This window comes from Psammomys obesus, unplaced genomic scaffold (assembly GCF_907164565.1).
Source record: "Psammomys obesus unplaced genomic scaffold, mPsaObe1.curated_primary_1811, whole genome shotgun sequence".
Classification (NCBI taxonomy): Eukaryota; Metazoa; Chordata; class Mammalia; order Rodentia; family Muridae; genus Psammomys; species Psammomys obesus.
In genome coordinates, this window is record NW_026596158.1 from 410399 (window position 1) to 423912 (window position 13514).

Consider the following 13514-nt stretch of genomic DNA (forward strand, 5'->3'; position numbering starts at 1 on the left):
TTCAGCTGCCCAAAGTCTCAGAGATGAAGCTCCCGAAGGTGCCCGAGTTGGCCGTGCCCGACGTCCATCTTCCAGAGCTACAGCTGCCCAAAGTGTCAGACATTCGGTTGCCTGAAGTGCAGGTGCCACAGGTCCCGGACGTGCATCTTCCCCAGGTGCCAGAGATGAAGCTGTCCAAGGTCCCTGAGGGGCAGAGAAAATCTGCAGAAGTGGAGCGGGCAGGAGGGACCGAATTTAGTTTCAAGTTGCCCAGGTTGGGGAAGGTGGGCAAGCCTGGTGAGGCGGGTATTGAGGTTCCCGACAAACTCATGACATTACCTTGTCTGCAGCCAGAAGTGGGCACTGAGGCGGCCCGCGTTGGTGGCCCTTCCCTCTCTCTGCCCTCTGTCGAGCTTGACTTGCCTGGGGCCCTGGGCCTGGAGCAACAAGTCCGAGTGGAGAAGCCAGAGGGCCCCAGGGTGGCGGCAGCTGCTGGAGAGGCGGGCTTCCGGATGCCTTCTGTGGAGATTGTCACCCCACAGCTGCCCACAGTCGAGGCTGAGGAAGAGCAGCTAGAGATGGTGGAGATGAAAGTCAAACCCACCTCCAAGTTCTCTCTGCCCAAATTTGGACTTTCAGGGCCCAAAGTGGTCAAGGCGGAGGTGGAGGGGCCTGGACGAGCCACCAAGTTGAAGGTATCCAAGTTTGCCATCTCACTTCCCAAAGCTCGGGCGGGAACCGAAGCTGAAGTGAAGGGAGCTGGCGAAGCGGGGCTGCTGCCTGCTCTGGATCTGTCCATCCCACAGCTCACCCCGGATGCCCGGATGCCTCCAGGCAAGGTGGACGTCACAGGGGCTGATGGCAAAGCCAAGGGCTCCAGGTTTGCTCTACCCAAGTTTGGGGTGAAGGGCCGCGACTCTGAAGCTGATGTACGAGTGGCAGGAGAGGCCGAGCTTGAGGGAAAGGGTTGGGGCTGGGATGGGAAGGTGAAGATGCCCAAGCTGAAGCTGCCATCTTTGGGGCTGTCCCGAGGGAAGGAAGCAGAAATTCAGGACGGACAAGTCAGCCCCGGGGAAAAGCTGGAGGCCATAGCTGGTCAGCTTAAGATCCCCGAGGTGGAGCTGGTCACACCAGGCGCTCAGGAGGCAGAGGCGGCGGCCAGTGGCTTGAAGCCACCAGGGCTGCGGGTGTCCGCCACCAGGCAGGCGGTTTTGGAGGGCCGGGAGGGAGTGCTGAGGGCGCCTGCACTAGGTGTCTCTCTGCCGCAGGTGGAGCTGGCCAGCTTTAGAGAGGCAGGCGCTGAGACCACAGCCCCTTCTGCAGAGGACACAGAAGCCTCTAGAGTCCAGGTGCCCCAGGTGACGCTGCAGCTGCCTGGGACCCAGGTGGCAGGTGGCGGTGATCTGTTAGTGGGTGAGGGAGTCTTCAAGATGCCCACAGTGACAGTGCCCCAGCTGGAGCTGGATGTGGGGCTGACCCACGAGGCCCAGGCTGGTGAAGCAGCCAAGAGTGAAGGTGGGTTAAAGCTGAAACTGCCCACGCTGGGGGCAAAAGGCAAAGCAGAGGGCACTGAGCACCAGGGCCCCGAGGCCCAGCGCAGCTTCCGCCTGTCAGTGCCCGACGTGGAACTCACCTCGCCAGTGAGCAGCCACGCCGAGTACCAAGTGGTTGAGGGTGATGGGGACGGAGGGCACAAACTCAAAGTGCGGCTGCCCCGGTTTGGTCTGGTGAGGGCTAAGGAAGGAACTGAAGTTGGAGAAAAGGTGAAGAGTCCGAAGCTCAGGCTGCCCAGAGTGGGCTTCAGCCAAAGCGAAGGCTCTGGAGAAGGCTCTCCAAGCCCCGAGGAGGAGGAGGAAGGCAGTGGGGAAGGGGCTCCGGGCCGCCGGGGTCGGGTCAGGGTCCGCCTGCCTCGCGTGGGCTTGGCTTCCCCTTCTAAAGTCTCTAAGGGACAGGAGGGTGATGCAACCTCCAAGTCCCCAGGTGGGGAGAAGTCACCCAAATTCCGCTTTCCCAGGGTGTCCTTAAGCCCCAAAGCCCGGAGTGGGAGTGGGGACCGGGAAGAGAGTGGATTCAGGGTCCGATTGCCCAGTGTGGGGTTTTCAGAAATAGCAGCAGCAGCTCCAGGCGCCACCAGAATCGAGGGAACCCAGGCTGCTGGCATCTGAAGCCCCAGGATAGCTGTGGGTCGCCCCTCTTGTCTTCCCATCCCCCAGCCCAACTCCCCCCCCCCCTTTGTGTGTGACATTACTAGCACTAATCCTCAGAGGGCTTGAAGTTGGGCAACTGACTCAGGCAGGAGCCAGTGGCCTGTGCCGCCTCATTGGCCAAAGTGCCTGTGTGTCATGTCAAGCTATGTGAATAAAATCATTCAAAAGTTGCCATGTGTCCTGGTTCCTGCGTGCATGCCTGTGTGCCTGCGTGCATGTGTGTTTAGGACAAGGTCTCATTATGTTCCCCCCAACTGGCTTATGCAATGTTAGCTGAGCCTGTCCTTGAACTTAAAATCTTCCACCCTGAGCGTGGGATTCCAGCCACATACAGCTGACACCCTTGAGGAGAGGTCCCGGCAGGGCACAGCCGGGAGTGGGAAGTCCTTTGCAGGTGAACTCCTGGCCATCTTCCCTTTCCATAGGCAAGATTTTATGTTACTTCTGGTGGTCTGGGCATCACCCTTCAGGGCCTTCATGTGTGCTAGGCCGGTAGTCTACCCCAGAACTACAGCCCCAGCTGCCGTTAAAGACAGTTTAATTTATTCTTTCATGTGTATAAGTTTTCCCTGTACATCATATGTATGCCTTGTGCCTGTGGAGGCTAGAGATTCCAGACACGTGTGAGCCACTATGTGGGTGCTAGGTGGGATGTGCCCAGATCCTCTGGAAGAGCATCCAGAGCTACTTCTCTTCCTGATCCGCGCCGCCCCCCCCCTTGTTTTTCTTTTCCTTTTCTTTTTTGAAACAGAGTCTCATATAACCCACAGTATTCTCAAACTATGTAGCCAGGGATGACCCAGATTTTTGATTCTGCCTCTCTCCCCAAAGCTGGGCTGGGAGGTATGTGCCAGCATGCCTGGTTTTAGGTGGCACTGGGAATTCAGCTCAGGGCCTCATCCATGCTAGGTAAGTGCTCCACCAGCCGACCTACCCCCCAGCCCTTTAACTCTCAATTTCAAGTTTCACTAAGTTTCCCAGGCTGGCTTTGATCTCACTCTGTGAGCAAAGCTCCTTTTCAGTTGTTTTCAACCCCCTGCCTCAGCTTTCTGAGACTCTCTAGGATTACAGACTTGTGCCACTAAAGCCACCAAACTGGGTTCCATGCCCCTTCCAGTCTGTCTGGTTTGACTGCTCTGTGCACTTTGCGCCCCACCCAAGGAGGCTCCGCTTGCCTCCTTCGAAATCAAGGTCACGGAGCCTCAGGTTCAAATGCCTGTTTTAGGAGCAGGTTCCAGGGTCCGGAACACTCGCTGTGGGCGCCAGCTCCTGGGGGCTGTGGGCCACCCTTCCCTTGCCTTCCGTCCACTGGTAGGGTACACTGACCCCTGCCATCAGCGGACGAGTACGTCTCCTGCGACACACACCCCCAGTTCAGCCTCAAGTCTCTTTTACATGGACCACTTCCGCCCTGCCTGCTACTCTCTGCAGGTGCACAAGCGCTCAGGCCTGCGCTCTCTCTCATTATAGGAACTGAGAGCAAGGGGCTCTCACCGTTCCAGCACTCTCTCCCAACTGGCTCCTCAGTCAAGTCACTGGTCCTTAGTTTCTACCACACTTGGTAGTTCTGTGCACCTGTGGTGGCGGACTCCTCACAGCATATGCAGCAGCAATCTCTTATTTTATTTTTTACGACAGGGTCTCCCTATGTCTCCCTGGCTGTCCTGGAACTTGCTCTGTAGACCAGGCTGTCCTCGAACTCACAGAGATCCACCAGCCTCTGCCTCCGGAGTGCTGGGATTCAGATATACACCACCACCGCCCAGCAGGGGGAAAATTTTAAGCCTGGTCTACAGAGTGAGTTCCAAGACAGCTAGGGCTACTACACATCGAAATCCCGTCTCAAAAGAAACAAACAAACAAAAAAACAACAAAACACTTGTTCCTCTTGCAGAGGATCTGGGTTGGATCCCAGTACCCATATGGCAGCCCACACCTGTCCGTACCTCTAGTCCCAGGGGTTATGATGTCTTCTTCTGACCTTTGAGGGCACCAGGCATGCATGCAATACACATACCTACACACACCCATATGCATCAAATAATACAGTAAATAAATCTAAAGAGAAAGGAAAAGAAAGTAGTTTTAAAATGGCCAGATGGCGGGAGAGATGGCTCAGAGGTTAAGAGCACTGGCTGCTCTTCCAGAGGTCCTGAGTTCAATTCCCAGCCACCACATGGTGGCTCACAATCACCTATAATGTGATCAGATGCCCTCTTCTGGCGTGCGGGTGTACATGCATACTTAAAAAAAAAAAAAAAAAGCCAGGTGTGGTGGTAAATCTAGTACTTGGGAGGCAGAGGCAGGTAGATCTCCATGAGTTCCAGGCCAGCCAGAGCTACATAGTGAGACCCTGATTCAAAACAAAACCAAACCACATATTGAGTAGAAAATGTATGGAAGAGAAAAATCAAGACAGGGAGAAAAGGAGTTGTTTTGTTGGCCTTCTGTTTAGCGTTGATTTCCCTGACCTGATCTCAGTGTTTTCTCCCACCAACTGCCGTTTGCTGCCTCCTTCTTAGGGACTGCCCCAAACCATGTCCTAGACAGTGTCTTCCCTCCCTGACCTTTCCAGTACCTCAGCTTGTCCTCCTGCCCTGTCAGGCATCTCACACGACCAGCTCCTGAACCCTTTGCTGGCCTCATCCACTTGACTTAGGCTCCTTGCTGGGACTCCAGGCCTCCCTTCTTGCCTTCTTCAGTTTCCCTCTCTTCATGTCTGACCAAGTGGCATTCCACTGCATAAATCCTTTCACGATGGTTCCCCGGCGTTCAGTCCAAACTGCTCAGCCTGCACTTGGTGCCTCTTGCAACCTGGAACTTACTCTACCCACACATCGCTTTTATGCCTTACACACACACACACACACACACACACACACACACACACGCGCGCCCTCTAACTTGGACTGTCTACCTCAGTCTCACACCCCTGCAGGTGTGTCCCATTTCTGACCACCCAAGGTCAATGATTAAAATCCCTCCGAGTGAGTCCACCCTGTCAGCTTCCCAGGGTTCCGTCAGTGGGTGGGGGAGGGGGCCCAGGCTGGCACCCCACCCCCCCTCATTCCAGCCTGGGACTCAGGTCTCTAACAACAGAACCAAAGCCACTCAGCAACGCTGGAACCCATTCAGGGGGGCCTGAGCCCCCTCATCCCAAGCCAGGAGGGCTTTGGGGGAGGGGTGCAGCCCCTGGTAGACTCACAGTGTGGCCAAGGGGGGCAGGGGGCACCAGCGAGGCAGGGGCTGACCTCAGAGGGAGAGGCACGAGTGTGGTTGTCCTTCCCCCGCTGGGAGGACTGGGGGACCCTCATCCGGGTGGCAGGCCGAGGCAGCCGAGCCGGTGGTTCAGGAGTAAGGGCAAAGCAGTGACTGTCGGCCAGGGTGCCATGGCCACCATCCAGTCAGAGACTGACTGTTACGACATCATCGAGGTGCTGGGCAAGGGCACTTTCGGAGAGGTGGCCAAGGGCTGGCGTCGGAGTACCGGTGAAATGGTGGCCATCAAGATCCTGAAGAACGACGCCTACCGAAGCCGCATCATCAAGAATGAGCTGAAGCTGCTCCGCTGCGTGCGAGGCCTGGACCCGGACGAGGCCCACGTCATCCGCTTCCTTGAGTTCTTCCATGATGCCCTCAAGTTCTACTTGGTCTTCGAGCTCCTGGAGCAAAACCTCTTTGAGTTTCAGAAAGAGAACAACTTCGCACCCCTTCCCGCCCGGCACATCCGCACCGTCACACTGCAGGTGCTGAGAGCGCTGGCCCGGCTCAAGGAGCTGGCCATCATCCACGCTGACCTCAAGCCTGAAAACATTATGTTGGTGGACCAGACCCGCTGCCCCTTCAGGGTAAAGGTGAGTAAAGGGTACAGCTGTTTCCCTGGGAAACAGCTCGGCTTCACCCTGGCTGCTCTGCTAACACGTGGCTCTCCCTGGTCGGTCCCATGACGGAGCTCTGAAGTGCCCCTGAGTCCTCCGTGCTGTCCGGCAGTCTTCCTATCCCATCCCAATTCTTTGTTCGTCTTTGTCTTTGAGACAGGCTCTCATGTGGCACAGGCTGACTTTGAACTCACGTACCTGAGGATGACCTTACTTACCTGCTCCCACAACCCAAGTGCTAGGTTTGTTGGTATGCATCACCACAGCCAGCTCGTTCTTGCGCTTTGGTTTTTGAAGACAGGATCTCATAGTCCAGGCTGGTCTGGAATTTGAGTGGGTCCCCCTTCCCATGTCTGGGTTACAGGTATTCACCATCACGCCAGGCTTCTCCATCCCATCTCTGAGGTCCTCTCTCTTGAAGACTGGAGGCCTTCTGTACTCCCCCCCTCCAGGTCCTGAAGTCTCCCTAACCCTGTTCCACACAGCTTCCCTCCTCTGGCTCTGGTCTGGCCTTGTGGTGCTGACATTCTAGCTGGGGAGACAGTGCCAGGATAAGGAGGAAAGCGTGTCTTGGATGAGGGGAGAGAAATGAAAGCAGGAGGGAGGATATGCGGGGGCTTTGTCAGCTGTGGGAAGTGTTAGAGGTTGAGGCTCATAAGAGGTGGGCAGGGAGGGAACACTTCAGTCTTGAGGAGGGGGCCGTGGAGGAAGGGAGAGTTTCCAGGTAGAAGGAACAGTTGGTACAAAGGCCCTGAGGTAGGAGCTTGGGGTGTTTACATATTCTAGCAACACAACGGAGTTCTGGGAGCTTAAGCAGAATGGAGCAAAGAGGGAGGAAATGACACCAAGGAGGTAGGGGTGAGGCTGAGGTTGTACAGTCAAGACTGGCTTTACCTTTTTTTTTTTTTAATACAGGGTCTCACAATGTATCCCTGACTGGCCTTGAACTTGCTATATAGACCTGGCAGGCTTCAAACTCATGGAAGATCCTCCTGCCTCTACCTCCCAAACAATGGGGTCAAAAGCACACGCCAGCATGCCAGGCTTACCGGTGGATTCAGAGTAGAAGGGTGCACTCTGGCTTAGGAGTTCATTTTGGGGAAGAAGTAGGACCAAGAAGGTAGATGGGGTGATCCAAGTAGGAGTCGAAGGTAAAGAGATGTGGGATACGTGTGGATTCTGGGCACGTTTTGGAGCTAGAGACAGCAGACTTTGTGGGTGGATTTCACAGTGTAAGAGAGAGTGCTGGGGAGAGGCTCTGCGAAGAGGCTGCTGAGCAAGCAGGAGCACCGCAGTCCAGATCCTGAGCAGACCATGAGAAGCCGGCGTGGCAGCGAATCTGTAATGTCAGTGTAGGGGCGGGAGAGATGGGAGGCTTCCCGGAGCTTGCTGGTCAGCCCGTCTAGCCAATCAGTAGGCTCCATGCTCAATGGGGCAGAGAATGACAGAGGCATCTGATGCTAACGGCTGACACATATGTGCACACGCGCACACACAGTTTAGAAAAAGAAAACAGAAGGCCAGCAAGACGGCTCAGCCAGCCAAGGTGCTTGCTGGCAAGCCTAAGGCCCTGAGTTCCACAGCCAGGACCCGTACGGTGGAAGCTGAGAACTGACTCTGGAAAGTCACCCTCTGACCTCTACACATGTATCATTGCATTTGCATAGCCTCCTCCCTCCACTAAATTAATTAAGTTTAAAAGGGAAAAGCATATGAGAGAGCCGGGCATGATGGCAGACACCTATAATTCCAGCACTACAGAGGCGGAGGTTTGAAAGATTTAAAAGCTCATGGTCATCCTTGGTTGTGTAGCAAGTTCAAAGCCAGTCTGCACTGTTTGAGACCCTGTCTTAAAAAAATAAAAAGTGTGCAAGAGGAAGAGCGCACTCAGCTGGGACCAGAGCCTGGTGGCCCAGCTGGTACCTTCAGTTCCTGACCCTGCGTGGGTCCCTGAGCGGTCTCCCCTCACCCTGGATCCCACTTCTGTAGAGTCTCGGTCTGTGCCTCCTCCATTTATGCTCAGGCTCCTCTTGTTTGTCGGCAAGAGTCTGGTGATGACTGAGCTGATAGCAGCCAAGGGCAGGGCTGGACCAACGCTGTCATCATGGTATCCTTGGCCCCTCCCAGAACCCCAATGAATGTTAGAGACACAGAGACAGAAAGAGATCCTATTTCTGCCCTGAGGGCTGGAAGGTCAGTGAGCCAAGAAGAGCAATCTCTGCAGACCTAGCAGGGCTCACACAGCGTCCGTCCTTCCGGGGGATCACCGGAACTCCTACAGTGTTTTCAGAATGCAGGGACGCCACAAACACCGGCTCAACGCCCAGTGTCGCTCAGGCTCTGGGATTCTGAATCCAGGCTAATTACGATTTCGTGATTGGCCTTGTGTATGTAGAAGGTGAGGGGTGGCGGAGTGCAAAGCACAGAGGAAAACCATGGCCTCCGTGGAGTGAGTCACAGGGAGTCACAGTGAAACTGGCCACTAGATGGCAGGGGAAAGAAAAAGGTTCCTGCCCATGGCCCATGGGTATTAAGTGTCTGTCACATGCTGAGGGCCTTCAGGGTGTTGACGGTGTCTGATGGTGAAGATCACAGACAACTTGGCTTTTAACATGATGCCTTTCCAGTCCCTAACACAGAAATAAAGACAGAGACACTGGAAGATAAGAGACAGACAGAGAGAGAAAGGGAGCCACCAGGCAGTGGAGGTACACATGCCTGTAATCCCAGCACTCGGGAGGCTGAGGCAGGCAGGTCTCTGAGTTTGAGGCCAGCTTGGTCTACAGAGTGAGTTCCAGGACAACCAGGGCTATACAGAGAAATCCTATTTTGAAACCCCCCCCAAAACCAAAACCAAACCAGACCAAAACAACAACAAAAAAGATCAAGAGCCACAGAGGGGAGCCAGGCCTGGTGACGCAGGCCGGTAATTCAGTTACTTGGGCTGCAGGGGCAGGGATATAATGAATTCAAGGCCTGCCTCAGCTTAAAAAGCAAAGGCCCGGGGGCTGGAGAGATGGCTCAGAGGTTAGAGCACTGGCTGCTCTTCAGAGGTCCTGAGTTCAATTCCCAGCAGCCACTTGGTGGCTCATGACCATCTATAATGAAATCTGGTGCCCTCTTCTGGTGTGCAGGCAGAACAGTATATCATAGTATCATAGATAGATAGATAGATCTTTAAAAAAAAAAAAGGAAAGGCCCAGTGTGGTGGCCCCCAGCTGTGATCTCAGGATGTGATATGTAGAGTCTGCAGGATCAGGAGTTCTGAGTCACCCTAGATTACACAATGCTTATGAGGCCAGTCTGGGATACATGGAACCCTACTTCAAGAAACCAAACTCCATGCCTGGCAGGATGGCATTCACCTTCAAGTCCAGTGCTCAGGAAGCAGAGGCAGGTGGATCTCTGTGAGTTCAAGGCCAGCCTGGTCCACAGAGTGAGTTCTAGAACAGCTATCGATATGTAGGGAGACCCTGCCTTGAAACAAAAAAAAACAAACAAAGAGAAGTAAACACTAACTGGCTAGTGAACTAAGACCTTTTTAGAAGGTCTGGGAGCTCGTGGGAAGAGGCTCAGGGTTAACTGCCCAGACTGCTCTTGCAGAGGACGCGTGTTTGTTTCCCAGAACCCTTGTTAGACAGCCTACAACTACCTGTAAATCCACCTCCAGGAGTATGATTCATCGGTCTCAGAGGATTCCAACACCCTTGTGTGCGAATTCTTGAGGGCACACACATACTTAGAACAAAAATAAACCTAAGCCAGGCATGGTGGCACGCGCCTATAATCCCAGCACTCGGGTGGGCAGAGGCAGGCAGATCAATGTGAGTTCAAGGGCAGTCTGTTCTACAAAGCAAGAGCCCAGGACAGCCAGGGCAACACAGAAAAACCCTGTCTCGAAAAACAAGAGCAGCCAGGGCTCTTAACCACTAAGCCATCTCTTAGGCCCAGTGGGCTAAGTGCTTGCTGCATATTAGCAGAAGATCTTAAATTAGATGCCCAGTACCCCACAGAAGCTCAGGCCCAGCAACCTTGCCGAAATAGTGAGTTACGGTAGAGTGGCAGAGGAGTCCCCAGCACAGACCTCTGAGCTCTGCCCATGCTCACCCTCCCATGCTCGCACATACCCCCCCCCCCCCAGGGAAATACATGCTACGTGAAATGTTAAAACCATAGCTGGGAGCTGGGCTTGGTGATGCACTCCTATAACCCCAGCCCTTTGGGAGGTGGGGAGGGGAGAACAGGAGTTCAAGGCCATCCCTGGCTATGTAACCAGTCTGAAGCCAGCCTGGGATACATGAGCCCCTCTCTCACAACTAACCAAAAGCCAAAGGGGCATGGAAAAGACATACTTGTCTTCTACGTGCCCAGCTCTGCACTGCAGGTGCAGGGGAGCTGGGGGGAGGGTCCCAACTGTTTGCGGCCCAAGTTCAGGTACAGAGGATCAGAGACACAGAGTCAGAGCCAGCACCTAACCCAGAAGCAATAGCTAGAGGACAGAAACAGGGACACTCGTAAGAAAGTCTCGAAGGTGCTGAGCTAGGTAGGAGAAACTCGGGGACGAGTCCCAGGAGGGGCCCAGCGGCCATCGCCACTGCTCCGCCAGCCCACCTGCCCTGTGTCCCATGCCCTCCGCCCTCACAGGTGATCGACTTCGGCTCGGCCAGCATATTCAGTGAGGTGCGCTATGTGAAGGAGCCGTACATCCAGTCCCGTTTCTACAGGGCCCCAGAGATCCTGTTGGGGCTGCCCTTCTGTGAGAAGGTGGACGTGTGGTCTCTGGGCTGCGTCATGGCCGAGCTCCACCTGGGCTGGCCCCTCTACCCGGGCAACAACGAGTACGACCAGGTGCGTTACATCTGCGAGACCCAGGGCCTGCCCAAGCCCCACCTGCTGCACGCCGCCCGCAAGGCTCACCATTTCTTCAAGCGGAACCCCCACCCCGACGCCACCAACCCATGGCAGCTCAAATCCTCGGCCGACTACCTGGCCGAGACCAAGGTACGAGGGGGAAGACGTTCTGTGCTGGGGGCCGGGGGGGGGGGCTACCGAATCAGGACAAGCTGGCTTGAGACCTTGGGGAGGACCAGAAGCCTGAGCGTTGCTTGTCAGACTAGGGTCGGCCAGCAGCTCCGGTGGGACGGCAAACCCGAAGGCACAGCTGTGTCTCTGGGCTGCACTGAAGGTCTAGGTGAAGCGTGGAGCCTGACTGAGGTGGCGGTGGAGCAAAGACCGGAACAATAGCAGCGAGAGAGCGAGGGATGGGAAATGGAGGCCCCGGTCTGGAGGCGACTGAAGCAGCAGGGGGGGTTCCGGTCAGATCGCAGAATTCGGGGGGATCCTGCTTGGCTCCCACAGCAGCTAATTCTCGGAGCCCCGAGCCTAGGTCCATGTCCACCTGGTGTCCCCCACGCCCCTCCCAGGTACGCCCACTGGAGCGTCGCAAGTACATGCTCAAATCCTTGGACCAGATCGAGACGGTGAATGGCGGCGGGGCCGTGAGTCGCTTGAGTTTTCCAGACCGAGAGGCCCTGGCGGAGCACGCAGACCTCAAGAGCATGGTGGAGCTGATCAAACGCATGCTGACGTGGGAGTCCCACGAACGCATCAGCCCCAGCGCGGCCCTGCGCCACCCCTTCGTGTCCATGCAGCAGCTGCGCAGCGCCCATGAGGCCACCCGCTACTACCAGCTGTCGCTCCGAGGCTGCCGGCTGTCTCTGCAGGTGGACGGCAAGCCGCCCCCACCTGTCATAGCCAGCGCAGAGGACGGGCCCCCCTACTACCGCCTGGCTGAGGAGGAGGAGACTGTGGGTCTGGGTGGTGTGGCGGGCGGCGGGTCCTTCTTCAGGGAGGAGAAGGCCCCGGGGGTGCAGAGAGCCATCGACCAACTTGATGACCTGAGTCTGCAGGAGGCCAGACGGGGGCTGTGGAGAGACACGAGGGCCGACGTGGTTTCTGACATGCTGGCCCCACTCAAAGTAGCCAACACTGGCCATCGGGTGCCTGACTCGGGCCCGGAGCCTATCCTGGCCTTCTATGGCAGCCGCCTGACTGGTCGCCATAAGGCCCGCAAGGCCCCAGCAGGCTCCAAATCTGACTCCAACTTTAGTAACCTCATCCGGCTGAGCCAGGCCTCAACAGAGGATGCCGGGGCCTGCCAGGGCAGTGGCTGGGAGGAAGGAGAAGGCCTCGGGGCCTCCACAGAACCACCTGTCATCCCACAAAGGGAAGGAGACGGGCCCAGCATCAAAGACAGGACCATGGATACCGAGGTAAGCAGGGTACAGAGACTGGCACCCAGAGCTTATCTATGGTGGTGCTCAGGTAACAGGGCTGAGGCTTCCTATGGCCAAAGCGTTTGTCCTCTCACCCAGGCCCTGTGAGTCAGCAGGCACTGACTTCCTACACAAGGTGACAAGGCTCAGCTTACAGGAATACCCTCAGGACAGGGCAAGGCTTACACTAACTCTAAGGCTGGGAAGAAAACAGGCAACTAGTGATGATGGGCCTGCAAAAAAACAAAAACAAAAAACAACAAACAAACAAAAAACAACAAACAAACAAAAAACAACAAAAAATGGGCAAAGTGCTAGGTAATACACATTCTCTGTAATCCCAGGAAGCTGAAACAAGAGAGTCATCTCAAGGTCAAGTCTAGTGTGGGCCATAGCAAGACCCTATCTCAAAAAACAAACGAAAATCCAATGTGAGGGGCTGGGCAGTAGAGCACCTGCATAGAATTCCCCAGGGAGGGGCTGGGGAGTGGCAGAGTATTTGCCTGGTTTGCCCTGGTTTCCATCCCTAACACCTATTTCTATGTTGGAAGGCCTGCTCGGGGAATGGAGGCCTTCATTTCTGCTTGCCCCTCCCAGTAGACAGGTACACACCTCAGGTACATATTTCTTGCTGATACTCATCTCTCTTCCCCTCCACAGAGGTCAGGCCCTGAGCTCTTTGATCCCAGCAGCTGTCCTGGAGAGTGGCTGAATGAGCCAGAATGGACCCTAGAGGGCATCCGGGGGTCTCGAGCCCAAGGGCTCCCAGCCCGCCATCCCCACCCACATGGGCCACCCAGGACCACCAGCTTTCTGCAGCACGTTGGAGGGCACCATTGAGGGGGACCCCACCCCTATCGTTTCCTGGGGGCTCAGCTAGCTGGGCTGGCATCCCCTCTTGACCTGAAACGGCTCCTTAGAGCCATCCTCTGAACCTACAGATTATTCTTACAGAAAAATAGCTATCCAGATTGTTCCTATTTCCCTGCCCCTGGCACACGCCTGGATCCCACCCTAAATGTTGGAGGTCTTCAGGGTCCGGCCCGAGGCCCTGAGGCCAGTGAGTCAGGAAGAGGACTGTACCCCACTGGCCATGAGTGTGCCTGGGCCTGCTTGCCTCTGTGTTTCAATAAATAACTGTTTCAAACCCTGCTCCTGCCTGTTACCTCTGGGTG

The 13514-nt window shown here is 55.6% G+C and overlaps 2 protein-coding genes across 2 annotated transcripts in view; both read left to right on the forward strand.

The window, feature by feature from the left end:
• The window catches only part of Prx (periaxin), a 12281-nt gene extending 9959 nt beyond the window's left edge, over positions 1–2322 (forward strand). Inside the window, 1 exon segment of the mRNA XM_055595014.1 lies at positions 1–2322. This exon segment is cut by the window's left edge and continues 10 nt beyond it. Coding sequence (XP_055450989.1) covers positions 1–2144 — 2144 coding nt within the window. The 3' untranslated portion in view covers positions 2145–2322.
• A 3253-nt stretch (positions 2323–5575) lies between these two features.
• On the forward strand, positions 5576–13228 carry Hipk4 (homeodomain interacting protein kinase 4). Its single transcript, XM_055594842.1, has 4 exons — positions 5576–6040; positions 10709–11065; positions 11488–12336; positions 13000–13228. Exons 1-4 carry the CDS (start codon positions 5576–5578, stop codon positions 13177–13179), a joined length of 1851 nt encoding a protein of 616 aa, XP_055450817.1. The 3' UTR covers positions 13180–13228.
• Positions 13229–13514: the final 286 nt, after the last annotated feature.